A 15,968-nucleotide genomic window follows, 5' to 3' on the forward strand; every position below is an offset into this window, starting at 1 on the left:
ATATACCTCTCAGGGCCTACATTGGAGAAGATGGGCTTTAGGACTGATGCAGACTGCACCAAGGGATGTGGGCAGGAAGGCACGTTCATACACACACTCTGGGAGTGTCCTATAATCCAGAATTACTGTGCGAGAGTGAAAAGGCGCATGACAGAAGTAATGGGGATTACGACTGATTGCAATATGATGCTGTGTCTTTTAAATATCTGGGGCCCCACGGACTTAAATATCAAAGAGAAACTATGGGTGACACTGGGGAAGATGATTGCCAAGCGAAATGTTCCAAGATTGTGGGGGGTATGGGAGAAGCCATCCCTGACGCTTTGGGAGAACTATATGGATCATTGTATGTTTACCGAAAAAATAGTATAAGTGTAGCTCACTGGTTAGAGGAGGCATACCCTGAAGCAGAGATCAGACCCGGGACCTGGGTTCGATTCCCGACGCGGTAGGGTCCAGAACCCAATTGTCCATGGACTCGATAATTCTCGCTTCGGTGCCCACTCTAAGCACGAGTTCACACTATGCAGCTCTGGGCAACAAGCCTGCTTAATCTCCACAACGGCCCCCCGCGGCGGGATGCCTGGCTTTCACCTTGGGGATGCCCAGTACGGGTTATCTTACAGGGAAAAACCAGGATGGGTTCCCAATGCAAGCACCAAGATGCCCGTAGGGTGATAGCTGCGCTCTATAAGTACCTCAATCAATCAATCAATATCAAGAGGCTGCCCCAACAAGTGGTTACAGATATGGCAAAAATGGAACGCATATAGGGAGAGATCTGCGAGCCACCGACGGACAGACAACGGCAAGACATTGTGTACTAGACTCCAATGTTGAAATATTGTACAATGCTACACTCTTGTCGGTGTAATGATTATACTGGGGTACCGCTGTTGACTGATACATGGTGAACACTATTGCTTGTACATTGTTTTTCCGTGTGACACCTTGCATTTAATAAAAAGAACAATAAAAAAAAAATCAATGGGTGTTGTGGCGGTACGCCCACCAAAACACCCATTGCACTCTCCTTTCAAGTGTAGAGTAAAAGGGGGCCTTATTTACACGTTAAGTGGTGTAATACAGCCTTGTAAATAAGGCAAAGGCTTTAATAAATGGTCACCTCACAGAATACCTTTAACAGAAAGAAGTGTCTAAGACTAAAATGCCTACAATTAGTTGACCAATGATATAGTGCATTTTGAAAGGTTTTCTGTTCAACTGTCAAAACCCAGTATTGAAACATCCCAAAGAAGTGTGCTCAGAGAGGGTATATGCATTGCTTCCGAAATTCAATCTGCGATTGGTTCCAAAGAAGCTACATTACATTTTTGATATATTCTGATACAAACATAATAATTGCAGAAAATCCATTAAAACGTATGTGGAATATGACAGAAAGCAGGAACGATGCAAACATATTTGCACTTATGCATATATAGGGAAAGGAGCTACGAATATAATTTCTGCTCACTAATATATAGAACATATTTCAAAATAAATAAATAAGCTCTTTCCCTGTGTCTACAAATCAGCGTCATACCCCTTCCTTTTCCTGTACAACTCCAAGCAAAGCAATACAAGACATGAGGCCATCACTGAGGGGGGGCGGGAGGGTGGTGTATAGGATTGTGACAAGGAACTCCTGTATTTAGAATAATGAAGTTCACTGTTAGGTAATAAAGTAATTCCCTGTGCAAATTAAGCAAATCACTTTACAAGCAGGAGTTCCTTTATTTACGCAGCAAAACAGGCTTTATATTGTACCCGCCATTTTGTCTGCTGGGTTAAAATGCAATTCTTCTTCCTGGGCATGCCGTTTATTTCATTTGAAAGAGAACACTAAAATCATCAGAAATCCAGTTTCCTAGCAAAGAATCATTATTTGACATTAATTACTGGTTACCGAGATATGATAAACGGACTCACCTTCTAAGATGATCGTAATAGGATTTGGTCGAAATCCTTCACCTCCAGGACAAAGGGTGTTATATTGAGCTGTAAGAAAATAATTAAAATATAAATGTTATAAACAGCTGTACTACGTATATTATTACATTGTTATTATTTATCATTTACTTCTTATTAATGTTAAGAGTCATGCTACCTGAGAAAGAAACTTTGCCATGGTAAACATCAAATACATGACTCTCCTTCACAGCTGGAATTTCTTCATTAGCAGATTACCTCTCTCTTTGTTAACACTTATGGTTGAACTTAGCCAAGAAGGAACTAGGGCGTTGTGCATATCAAAGAGAACAATGATTGGCTAAACTAATAGCTACGGCTTTTGCCCAGGTTAAGGTTTTCGTAGGCATCAGGAAGAACGTTCTACCGTAGGAAGCCCCTGTGGTGCAATCTTTCTTGAACCATCTCCGGACCACTGTGCGAGGTATTGTTAAGTAGGAAGGGGGTGAGGCATAAAAGGAGGTGGAGACTGTGCAGTTTAGCTAATAAAGTGGTGAACAAAGAACAGTTAATGAACATGGTCACAGGTATATATACTCAAGCACCAGAGTCAGAATGTAATTCCCACTGTATGTGCTTGTCCTACCAATTCAATACTGATTTAGTAGTTTGGCCATAAAGTCAACATTACAAAGCTAGATTTTATGTGTCTAGTATATACCCGCCTGATCATTCCTTTTTCCCTCTGCCAAAGGAGCTGAACATTTGGACAATGGAACTGCAGCTTTTAAGAGTACCCAATAGAATATGATTCTGGACTTTATTTTATTAATTTTCATGTCTGTCCTTTGGCGTCCTTTCTTATTATCCTAGTCTCTAGTCTATGCCCTAGCTTATGCTAGAAATAGACCCAGGGAAACTCAGCTTTACTCTTTGCACATATCAAGGAAGGATTCCAATCACACAGTCATGAATACAGTGGGAGAAATTCTTTTTTGGGTAAGACTTTGAATAGCAGGCAACACACGGAAATCAGACAGCTGGGAACTAGCGCTATCACAGAGTTTCAGCACTTTCTAGCTAAGATTCGGAAGGTCTGTAAGTATCTTTGTCATACATCACGGGTGAAAAGTTCAGAATCATTCTGGCTGGAGAATGGGGTCACACAGTCAGAGAGTAGATTGCTCTACCAAACCCCTCCACTGGAGCAAACAATGCCGATATGCCCAATTGCAATCAAGCACCTAGGTGAAGCTTCAGTATTGCTGGCTGTGAATACATGTCATGTTTCCATGATAAGATCTGGATGTAAAAGCTTGCTACAACCTCTTTAGGTCCTGATTTAGAGTTCGTCATAAGATATAATGCACTTCCAAGAAGGCAAACAGGATATCCGTCTTGTTTTTGATGGCGTGCCCGTCGTCCAAATTCTAATTCAGGCTCTACGGAAAGCTCAAAAACAGACTCAAGCAAATTCAATTCTTAATAGCAACATATCCAGTGCCAAAGCCTCTTGGCTCTGCTCAGACTACTCGCAAAGCAGCCCCCTCAGTAATTGATCATCTACACCATCTGCAGCTGACAATGCTATCCCCTATTCATTATCAGGTATGGCCTGTGTGGATATATTGGTTTAAATGTACATATGATTCTGCTGAGCTCAAAGAAGGCATCAGCGACACTGGGCCTGGAATCCTGAACTTACCACAGTTGCAGACTGACTGACTTTACTATGGCTAATCATAAAGACACTGAAACTGACAAGACCAGTGGCTTTATCATTCCAAGATCAAAGATCCATGGGTTAGCCCAGGACTCAATGATGCTGCACAGTACGTTCTGGAGCACACTGGTTGAGTATATCTGCTTTTCATCACACCTTTTGCACCATGGAAAAAGTGAAACAACCCCTGAGACCATTAAACATCTTGCAGACATTACTTACAAACCTATTTAGCCTGGTTGTTTTATTTCAAACCCTACATTCAGCAAATTGCAGATGTAGGCCAAAGTTCAGAATTGCTGGCAACATTGCCATTTTCCTAAAAAATAAAATATTACCGGCCGAGTGTACACAGGTGTGCTGGGCTCATAACATAATCATGTTGTATGGACTAGGACTCATACTTTTCAGTCAAGTGTGATTAAAGCCTTTCTTTTGATACAGTATAAACTGTATGTAGCAAGCATTGTAAATGTACTTTTCTCTAGAAACCACAGGTACATACATGTTAGATTCTTTTTTTGCATAGAGGCGGTGATGGCAAAATCTCTCACATGATAATGTAAAAGTCTTCACCCAAAGGGTCTCAGCACTCCTCACCTATGACCTAGATTAACAGCGCGCACAACTAGAATGCTGTTCATGGGTTCTCGATTGACCACCACAGAACTGTCTGTTTCTACAGCAGAATATATAAAATCTTTATGTGCCAATAGAACAAGAGAAGTAGAAATAAATAGCTTACAGACCATTATCAAAAGCTGTCTCACTCTGCTACCTGGAGAAGTGAAGCAGAAGGCTTAGGCATTTCATGAAAAGGCAGAGCAGAAATGCTGTATGGAAACATTAAGGTGGGCATGTGCAGCACAATAAAATTTTTACGTCATTGATAAATGCTGCTGAGCAGAATAGAGTGGTAACTCTTTTCTTTCCTCAGTGGATCCAATCTGGATTACATTTTGTTGTGTCCAGGGACAATACGAATTGCTGTCTCTTCACATCTTAGCAAGAAAATGAAAGCAAACTCTATATTCGGGAAGCCTTGAGAGATACCTGTGCCATGTAAAACCCATGAGTGATTGCCAATTTAGAATGAAGGAGTTGATTTGTGATATTAGGTGTGCATCAACTTCCCACACATAATAATGATTAAATACGTATCAAGCGCCTAAGGAAGTAACAACCTTGAATGATTTAAGGTACTTCATTGCGTCATAACAATCTGAAATTAAATGAAAGCATGCTTTTTCTTACAGCTGTTGACGGCTGGGCAGATCTCACAGGGGTTTCCCCAGGCTTTTCCCTGAGAGCAGCAGCAGGAGGAACGGCTGACTCCGACACCTATTTCCGTGCTGCAGGAAAGACCACCATCCCCACGCGGGCCATAGTTCAAATAACAGTTGCCAATGTTAGTATCTGCAAAGCAAAAAATATTTTTATGTCTAACAGGCATAGACACTGCATCAAACATCCACGTCGCCATTTTTAAAATTCCGTTAAGTAAGTAGTATAAATGAAATCTCTCTCATCCACTATTACCCACTATCTTTGACACGTCTTCTGGTCTAATGCAGTCTCTGGAATGATACATTCACAATGTGTCCTAAATACACTGTAGCCTAATTTCCAATCTCTACTTCCCCAACAATGTTTTGGGATTTGCATCCACTTCACAAGCTACTCCACCCTCCCCAGTTAACCCAACTCTCAGATGAACCACTTATTCTTTTTCAGTGTCTGTGACTAAGATCATTAGCTTAACCAGAAAACTCCAAACCAGGTGCATCAACATATTCTACGCTTATGCCTACAGAATGCTGCACCTGCATCTATCAACAATTTTCTTGCATATTTTGTTGTGAAGCATTTATATGATTAAAGCAAATTACTTATGAAGTGTAAACAAACATTTGTACTCAAGTGCCTTTAACTGCACTAATGTTCCAGTTTACATGCAAAAAATATGGAACTTTGTAAAGGACTACACAAGCATTTATATTTATCTACATAGACAAATAGAGGAACTGATGAACAAAGCTATGCTCCATGAGTAAGTGTACGGTGCTCCTGGCAATCCTGCATGATGCTAGGAGTAAGTCAAAAATACGTCAAAACTCACAGAGTAATCTTTGTGAGACTGCTTTTACTAGTGGATCTATTATACATTCTTTTTGGTGTGACGTACTCTAAAAAGATTTTGTATCTAAGTTTAGCACGACATAGGGAACTACCTGGCAATGGAGGACCTTGCTTAGAGTTTGGTGGGAACTGACAATCCTCTAATATGTGCATGATACTGTAAATATGGAGTACCATATACCAGCTGAATTTTCTCCAACATACGGATATTATTGTGTTGGAAATTAGACTGGAGGATTCAACTCCTTGTTTAGAGTTTCCACCAGAGAGTGGAGGATTCAGTTCCCTCCAAATTCTAAATGAGACCCAGAGTCTGTTGATACCATGAAACTGGGTTCCAAAAGGCCTACTTGACTGTCAGGCACAGTCAGGATGTTACACCGATACTTGTTCCTGTTTTTTACCCAAACTGTCTGCTCATAATCAAGTGTTAAGGACTTAGGGCCTCATTTATATTTTGGGGAAGGGGGAACTCCGTCGCTGAGATACCAGCCATTATCGCTACCACCTAATCAAATTCCGACCAACTCATTGCAAGGACCTAAATAGTTTTACAGATATCAGAAGCCCCTGTGATATGTTCTTTGACTTAACTCAAGTAATAACAGATCATGATTGTGAGACACATTTGCAAAGTTCCAGACTTACCAACACATCCAACACCAGTGGGGTTCAGCTGGAAGTCTGGTGGGCAGTTACATTCATATCTCCCAGGAATGTTGACACACAGGCCATTAACACAATTAATGGGATCAGCGCACTCGTCAATATCTAAAATGGATAAAACAAGTTAAATATCTGCAACATGCTTAGTGCAACAACTGATGGAAACTTGGCCGGATAAGGCAGAAGGATATATGTAGATACACTTGCAGAAATGTCATTGAGTTTTTACTTTTCCTCAGTAAAATCACACAATACATATTAATAAATGAGCTTCCATATTTCTGTTAGCATATTCATTAAAAACCTGTGCACTTCCAACTATTTCAAGATTGAGTCAGGCCAGACAGATGAAATGTTAAGAGCACCACCAAGTTCTTGTGGATTTGGAAGTCTTGCTATTTTACGAGTTAATCATTAGGTGCTGAAAAGCTGACAATTAAGAGCAGACTGTATTCAGACCAAGGAAAAACAGCAGTAGCATAATGGTCAACATACAAAAGAGAGGGAGAGATAAAAAGAGTCAGTCAAAAGATTAGCAAGGAATCTACCAGATCGATCTATCTATCTATCTATCTATCTATCTATCTATCTATCTATCTGTCTGTCTGTCTGTCTGTCTGTCTGTCTGTCTGTCTGTCTGTCTGTCTGTCTGTCTGTCTGTCTGTCTGTCTGTCTGTCTGTCTGTCCGTCTGTCTAGCTGTCAGTCTGTCTATCTATCAAAAATAAAAAACACGTCTGAAAGTAAAAAGATAAAAGAACCGATTTCACACAGCCAGCGGTGACCATATCATAGCATTTTTTTTACTTTTACTCTGAACCATGCTGCACTGTCATACAACATGGCTTATAAAAAATTACAATGGCAAATAGTAAAGTTATTTGGCTTTGACAATGTTTTTGTACCATGTTGTACAGCAGGTCTGCTGCTGTGCACCATGGTTGGAAGTTAAAAAAAAAGCGCTATGACTTAGCCAGCGCTGGCCATGTCATAGTGTTGTTTATTTATCATTCAGCCATGCTGCACAGCGCTGCACTGATGAACAACATGGCTAAAAAAAATTGACACGGCCAATAGTTCTGGCATGCGCGAGATCTATTTGCTTTGCCTATGCTTCTTTAAGGAACAACCTAATTCAAAGCGCATGGACAACAGCAGGCCCTTGTTTGGATGTCCGACCATTATTTTGCACAAAATTGTAAATGAGACCCAATTACTGTGATTACATTATGGCCGGGGTGCGCACGTACAGCGCTACAATGCAAGCTGATCACATATCAGATCCAACCCATTATTTATAATTAGGAGTCTCGGTTCAACAACAGTGAGAAGCAGATGGGCAAGCACAACAGGGAGGAGGCGAGAAGCACTCCAGCAACAGAGAGCAAACAGAGCGCATGGGGATGATAAGTACATGGGGAGGAGAAGTGACCCAAGGGCCAGAGCTGCTGACTTGGGCAGGGGAAACCAAGTTCGAGTCCCCTCGTTGGCTCAACATCACTTAATCTCCCTGTGCCTGAAAGAATTTGCACTAAATTAAACTTCACAAAATAAATGAGAGGAGTGCATGAGGTGAACAGGCAGCAAGGAAGCAGAGCGAGGAGTTGGCCTGCAAGCACATGTAGGTGGAGAGCTAGATGCAAAGTAAAAACAAAAAAGTACCTCAATCCGAGCATGAGTAGCGGAAGAACACTAAACTGGCATGCTATAACCAATCCGAAGCAAGTAAATGAGAGTGAGGAGGAAGCCAAACAATGGTTAGTAATGGGCAGATTTTAAGCCCTTTTAAGATTTTTTTTTGGTCAACAAAAGATCTCAAAAGTGACAGCACATGCACTGTTTCTGCGAGACCTAAAAAGGAGAAAGGTGAAAACAGCAAGGATCATTACTGTCATGGTTGTTTTTGCTGCTTTCAGAGTTTTTTGCTTTGTTTTCCTTCAAGAGATAGCAAAAGTCAGAATACTTTTTTAAAATAAAAATGCATTACTGCAGGTAACTTCAAGTAAGACATTATCATGGTCGGTTGGCAGACTGCATGCAAGTCACGGTCTTCAGCAATAACAGTATAACAATTACCCAGACCTGCTGTGCACAGATGAAGATCATATCTTCTGGACAGGGGCTGGCATATTGGGTGTATCGCCTAGCCAATGTTTGAGCCCTGCAGCAAGAGCCCACTGATAAGGGCTACAGCCTGTATACATCTGGCTCATGGAGTAGGGAACAGAGGGGCAAGGCCAAAAGCAACATCCTGCCCACTTAATACACAATCCTCGTAGAAAAACGGCACTAAATTCAACTCGTCCTGCAGCTGCTGGCTCCAGAAACATATGAGGACTACCTACATCAAAAAAGACTCAAGACTTCCAGTGAACAACAGACCTGTTCTGAAGAAACTTCAAAAGTGGAGACTCCGAGGCTTCATGAGCCACCAAAACCCGACACCCGAAGTCAACACTGCACCCGTCCCCTCCGGCCCGAGTTGAAGTGGGCCATTGGTGTCAACAAGGTACCCCAGCCGTCCAGAGCTCAAGTCCATCATGGTTTCACCTCTCCTGGAATCCCTGACGGCACCTGTAGCCTTTGCATGCAAGCCCCCTCAACCGCAACTGCTCTGGTAAAGAAACAGCAGATGCTTAAGGACACCCCCTACTCCCGTCACCTCAGATCTTAGAGAAGGTGCACCCCTGTCCCTAAATACTGCAAGTCTTGAAACCCCTTGCTGGTTCAGCCTGACTGGCCTCCTGGCCAGAGCCTGCAGCCTCTTGCTACAGTGACCGATCTCCATTGAAATACATTGGGCTCCCAATGCTGTTTTGCACCCTGCACCCGGCTGCACCTGTGCCGCTGGTGGTGTACTGCTGGTGTTGTCTTGAGCCTTGCCCACCACGCACCTTAACTCCTGGAGGTTGGTCTTGTAAGTTGCTGTACTAAACTTGTTCACAGAACGTGTTCTTCCTTCCATAGGATAACATTGCAGAACTCAGAAATTGCGCAGTGTTCACTTTTTGAAGTGAAAAGAATAGTTTTTAAAATCGTGCTTACCTGAACGATTATTCTCTGATGCCTAAACATATATAAAGATACATGCTATTTTTATAAATGAGTGTGTATCTCCTGCTTGAGTTGTGTCATTTATTAATCGTTGTGTGTATTTGCATATGTCTTGCACTCCTCTGTGTTAAGCCTAAGGCTACTCGACCACACTCCCCTCAAATAGAGCACTTTGGGGATTGCATAGCAAGCCACTGTTCACTCATGAGGGAACCCCAGGACTCTTTAGATGGTATATCAGATTTTTGATATTTCACATAAAAAGCCAACTTTCTACAATAAAAGAATTGTGTGAAAGAGAAAAAGGGGGAGAGGGAGAAGATAAGATGAAACAATAGAAGGAAACCCACCATAAGACAAACACATTAAAGAACAAAGGAACATGAAACAATAACAGTGAATGCACTCGTCTCGGATATTGAGAATCGTACAACGCAAGTGTCATGAAACCCAGAAGAAGACAGCAGAGAGAGTGGGGGGAGGAAGCAGGGTGGAATATGAAAGAAGGAGGGGGGAAGGACCATGGTCTGCATTGATAATTAAGAGATGGGCGTTGTAATAGAAGTCCCCTCCCGGAATTTCTCATAAGGGACGTCCCATGTCTCCAAGATGGGGTATTTGCAGAGACCCCTTACCTCCTCCCTGTGCAGTAATGAGCTCTCGGCTTGTGCCCATGACAGCATAGAAAGAACCCATGCAGAAGCTGGGCAGGGGAGTCGCCGCCTTCCATTTCCGTGTAAGCAATCACTTCACTAGGAGGAGGGCCAGGTCAGCAAATCATAATATCGCTCTGATCTTTTTGCTGAGTCGATAGAGCCCTAAGAGACAGGCCTACCAAGTATAGGTGAGCACAGATCCAGTGCAGTGGGATAAATGTGTAGTGACAGCATGCACATATTCAGCCAGGGAAGGGCATAACCAGAGCATATGAACTATACCTACAGCTAAAGTCATACAGCAGGGTAGGCAGTGTCAAAATTTCGGTTGACCTTACTAGGGGTCATGAAAGTGCAATGTAGGATATAACATTGGATCAATTTGAAGCATGCATTATGAGAGACCAAAGAAGGGTTTGACAGCATGACCTGCCAGTCGCTGTCTATAGAGGTGCGTCAAAGGTCTGTTTGAGCAGGACTATCCTACAACGTGTGTTATGCCAAATGAGGTCGCATTCCAGGGAGCAGAAAAAAGGATGGTGTATGAAAATGGGAAAGGTGGCAAAGTAATAGAGCAGCAGAACCACCATTTTAGTCAGGGCCACATGCCCTGCCACTGATAGTGGCAGGTACTGCCAGAAGGACAGCTGTGCACGTATCGCAGAGACTGCACAAACTAGGTTCCCCTCCAGTAGTTTTTCCAGTGTGTGATATATGTGGATCCCCAAGTAGGGAAATGTTGCAGTCTGCCAGTCCAATTCAGTGCCATTTACCCTATATTGGGGGTTTGGGGTGTGTGTAGTAAAGGAGAAGAGGCACGACTGGGTATTTTTACAAAAAAACTCATGCAATCATGTGCACTGTGTTGCGTGAGCGGGAGACAGGAAAGAGCTATATCAACTAGGACATTGCACTGTTTTGCACTCTCCCTAGTGCTGACACACAATCTGGCTGCCTAGTGCCAAACATACAACTAGGTACTTAAGTGTATAGGTGTCTGAGTGAATTTAGGATAGATTTTGTACTGCAAGGGTGACTTCAAGTAAAAAATACTTTGCCTAGACAATTTTAGAACTTGTCACCCTTTGAAACTTGCACACACACATGCAAAGCCAGAAATATGTGAGGAAATAAAAGCATTTCTTAAAGTTAACAGCAATCTCAAAAAGGAGTTATATTTTGGTGCAAAACCCTGTGTACTATTGTTTATAGTTAGGACTTTGCTCAAAAACCCATAGGTGGTACTGCCATGGAACACCCCTTTGATGCAAAGTAATGCAAAGCGGCGTAAAGCACAGCTTTGCTTTACTTTCAGGCAAATTTCGAGAACAAAAAATATTTGGCGCTGGTAAGTATATTCATATTCACTATGCATTTTGCCCGGATTTGCATCCCCTTTGATGAATTATAATATTTGCACAGTAACTTTTCAATTGAAAGCCTGTGGCAAAATGAGCAATTACTCGGGGAATCATACATGAAATTACCAAATCCCTTAATAGTTCCTCCTTTGTTAGTGGACACTCAGGTTCCAACTTGTAATGGCCTGGGTTTTCTCTGTCCCCAGAGGTACTGATGCCCCCGGTATTGTTAACTCTGCTAGTGCGAAAATACTAGTCCATTTCTTGGGCTACTCTTAATCGTGCCTTGGTTGAGTTAGTCTGAGCCAATCATACAATCATTGTTTTTACACTTAGACCACAAATGTGACATCACTGAAGTATTATGATCTAAACGTTGTTTAGACATGTAGTAAACAGGTAAAAAAGTTATGGTGAATAGCCATGAACTAGTAAGAATTCTGGAAAAAAAATCTAAATAAGCATTAAGTTGACAAAGACCAAACAAACTGAGCATGAGCTATAACCACCAAAGGCATACCTGTACAGTTTCCTCCAGTTCGATCCAGTTCATAGCCATCATCACAGATACAACGAAACATGCCTGGCAAATTCTTGCATGTACCAAATACACAAATGTTTTGGAAGGAGCACTCATCAATATCTGAAAAATCACATTAAATAAAAATAGCTTCAGCTCAATTCCTATACAGTCCAACATTTTTGCAGTGTATAAATATTTAAAACAGACACAAACATGGGTGAATTTACTTGCATTAAGGCTATGTACCAAGGGTAATATTCATAAAATATTTTGTGCATCTGAGTGTCCCTTAGCTGAGCAAAAGGTATGGGGAATTATATGTCAAATCCTGATTCACGAAATCGGGATTCTCAACCCAAAGTGTTTAATCCACAAACCAAGTTTTCACCTTAGATCAGAATTTAAGAGGTTGCTTTACTGAAAATATACACTGGAACAGAAGATTATTGTGTCCGTTTACTGCTAATACTCCTTTTGCAAGTATAACAAAAATGGGAGATCCATGTAGACATCCTATACAAAAGATAATCCTTCCACAATATTCATCCCTATATATCATCAAAATAGGCTGCACTTGCATCCTAAAATATAATAATATCTATTTTCGAAGAATACAATACGCTCCCTATAATATGAAAAAAAAACACCTCTAGTATATATTGCAAATATGGGCATGCAATTGGTGTTGCTGTGGGTGTTCCCATGCAACACCCATGGCTTTTGCTGCATTCAGAGATTTACAACATTTCGTAAACCTGGGAATGAGTCAGAATCCTATGCCTCCCCAGGGAAGGTGTAATGAGGCACAACAAGGATAACTACTTTTATGTTGCCTAGTTTTTACCCCTTTCTTTGTGTGCTGCATTGTGCTGCACGGATAGAAAGAGGAAAACACCATCAATTATTGTTTTTTGTACAGGAAGGTGTCCCTTCCTGCACAAAAACAATCTTCCCTGCTCACCCACGGCCACCATAAACAGAGAATGGAGGGGTGGGTGGGGTCACATGGGAGGCAGGGGGGCTGGGGAGGAATACATTATTTTAAAAAAACACATACTGTTTGCTGCCGGCCGCCTCCATCGTCACGTCTCGTTACTCTGCCTCTCCTCTTCCTGCCTGGTCCCAGAAGCCCCTGGGACAGACTCCCTGTCCAATCCTGGCGCTGCAGAGCAGGGTGGGGATTGGTCTGAGCAGGCAGGAAAGACGCCCTGCTCAGACCAGGGAGTCTGTGGGGTTTCTCCAGCCCAGCTGCTCAATGCAGCTGGGCTGGAGAAAACATGTATGTTTTGGTTGGCCTGAGACAGCCGGCCAAACACACATGAGCACTTAGGGAGTGGAGTGCACTAGCACTTCTCCTCCCCCTCCCATTCCTCGGCCCCAGCCCACCCAACACCGCTGGCTACGAGCAGGCAAATATAAAAAAATATAAAAATATGCAAGAACATCGTTTTATTTTACATTTGCTGTCTCCGAGCCAGGCAGTGGGGCGACGCTACTCTGCCATTGCGGAGGAGTCGCCACTGTCCTCGCAATGCAGGCACCCTTGCACCATGGTGCAAGGATGCCTGCATTAGTGCATGACAGCCAATTGTGCGCCAGTGCAGGGAAAATCCCAGGAATGCATCATACTGTAATAAATATAAAGCATCCCTGTGCTTTTCAAATGATGCAGATCGGCACAGCAAAATGGCTTGCGGTGCCGCACTGCATCATTTTGTTGTAAATAAGGCCCTTGGATTTTGAGTGCAGTAGGGGTTAGGTCAGTAAGGGGTGGAGTCAACGCTGTGGCTAAAATGAAGTATTCTGTAAATATTTTGTTGGTATTTGCGTATACAATAATGCACACACTTAAATGAAAAACAAATGCAAGGTAAAGTAATCAATGGGAAGTGCACTATTTTAAGCTGTGATACCTCTGTTGGTTAATGCGATCACTTCAGATGTCTGTGTGTGTATTTATTTATTTATTAAGTAGTTTATTTATAGCGCTGGCTAGACCCAAAGGTATCGGAGCGCTTTACAACAATGGTAATGAGTAGATCACACAATATAGCAGTAGTATACATAATTGGCTCATGGCGATTTGGGAGTCTCAGGGTGCTGTACAACATTAAAGCAAGGAAGTCGTATAGTATCCTGGTAGTGTGCACGTTGCCTTGAGCCGAACCTCCTTCAGGGAAGGGGAGATAGAAGCAGAGGTCAGGGAGGTGGAGGAGGTAGAAGTCTTAATGTCCGAGTATCAGTGTGCTGGAGTGTGCAAGCTTGTACGCTTCGGCGGCAGCTATCGGTTAGGGAGGGAAGGATTGAGGAAGAGGTCTTTGAGCTACCTTTTGAATTTTAAGAAGGAGGGGGTAGTCCTGATATGGACCGGGATGGCGTTCCAGATTTTAGGCACTGAGCCACAGAATTGAAGTCTAGTAGCGGCAGTGTGGAACTGTGATTTGTATATTTCTAGTGCTATAAAGTCAACACGTCATAAAAATAACTGTGAATATTTGCAGCATTTTAAACTTGCATTGCACAAAGTTTAAGATTGACTCCTCCAATGAAGTTAAAAAAAAGTCAAGTCTACGTCCTTTCAAAGTATAGGTACTATCCAATCAGATTGCAGCGAGTGGAAAACATGTTTTATAGTTATCCATTAAAAAGCACACACTCCAGAACTCAGCTAGTAACACCCTTATTTTATCGCACAAGAAAAATACATTGTTTTTATCATGAAGCTTCAAGTGACTCCATAATTGAAGCCAATGCAGGCTTCCAAGCAGCCTTTACATTTACAGATTAAACAAATGCACATATTTCCTGTTAATTAAAGAAGTATAGACATGTTGTTCCTTACAGACCCCATTCACTTTGACTTCTAGTAGCAATGAATGAAGTTAAACCAATTTATGTTGTTGTTGTTAAATGATGCTACTTAAAGTTTTACATAATAAAAATAAATCATCAGTTGTAAGACTCATTCATATTGCTATCCAGTCATGAAAGTTGCACAGACCGTTTAAGATGTTTGATGTACTGGATGCCTTACATCAACTCAACGTTTGTGTATTCAGTAAGGGCTAAAAGAGTTTAAAGAAGAGACCACATTTAATTGTGCTTGGCGAATAAGAATGGCGCCATAGCAAAGGGTTGTGCCCTGTTTTTACTAAATGCATGCTCGGCCTGCAAAATGTTATCCTAAGGGAAGATTGAAAGCATCTGGAGAAACAAACTACAGGACACACATTGCCAATAAGGAGAGGGATTTTACTTTATAAAATTTGTATTTGGAATAACAGTAAAAAGTAAAATCAAAATAAAGTTGTTAGTAAAAGAACTGTATTTGGTATAAAGTTATTACCTCTTCAGCAATGTTGCAGAGGAGAAAAGGCAGGGTTAGGCCTCTACTGTAGAATAGGTTATAAGGTGCATGTCTCCTGAGGGTTTCTAGCAAATGCCTTTTCTACAATAGAGTATTTATGGCTCAGGTGAGGGCCAATGTGTATTAGTATCCATGGACAGCTAACCCTCTCCATATGATAGTCATTAGATGAGTTTTGGTGAGTGGTCAATTACTAAGATGGTTATTCATAATGGTCCCTGTACTTAGAGTCTTGAAGAGTACGTATAGCCTTTGGTCAACTCTGTCCTCCATATGTGCTGAGCACGTCATGCACAGTTCTATACCACTTTTTATTGTGATATCGCTACCAATTCATGTCAATTTTTTTTATAACCATCGTCTTAACAAGTATTTGAGAATGAAATATAGAACGCCTGAGACTTATTGATATGCCCGAGCAGCCTATTGTTAATGCCCTGGCTGTTAAGAGCTCTGTACGGTTCCCAAAGGAACAATTTCTCTTCAAGTTCTCATACAAATAAAATTGTCAAAAACCCAATCTACTTTCAAAAAGATGAGACACCAAAAATACCATGATTTAAGCTTTCT

The 15,968-nt window shown here is 41.7% G+C and overlaps 1 protein-coding gene across 1 annotated transcript in view; it reads right to left on the reverse strand.

Moving 5' to 3' along the window:
- Positions 1–15,968, reverse strand: part of FBN2 (fibrillin 2) — a 969,744-nt gene that overhangs the window by 150,034 nt on the left and 803,742 nt on the right. The window contains exons 35-38 of the mRNA XM_085632710.1: positions 12,029–12,151; positions 6,422–6,544; positions 4,889–5,050; positions 1,933–2,001 (exon numbers count right to left, since the gene is read on the reverse strand). Of these exons, the coding sequence (XP_085488836.1) occupies positions 1,933–2,001; positions 4,889–5,050; positions 6,422–6,544; positions 12,029–12,151 (477 nt within the window). The remainder of the gene's footprint in view (positions 1–1,932; positions 2,002–4,888; positions 5,051–6,421; positions 6,545–12,028; positions 12,152–15,968) is intronic.

Source organism: Triturus cristatus, chromosome 2_1 (genome assembly GCF_964204655.1).
Source record: "Triturus cristatus chromosome 2_1, aTriCri1.1, whole genome shotgun sequence".
Lineage (NCBI taxonomy): Eukaryota > Metazoa > Chordata > Amphibia > Caudata > Salamandridae > Triturus > Triturus cristatus.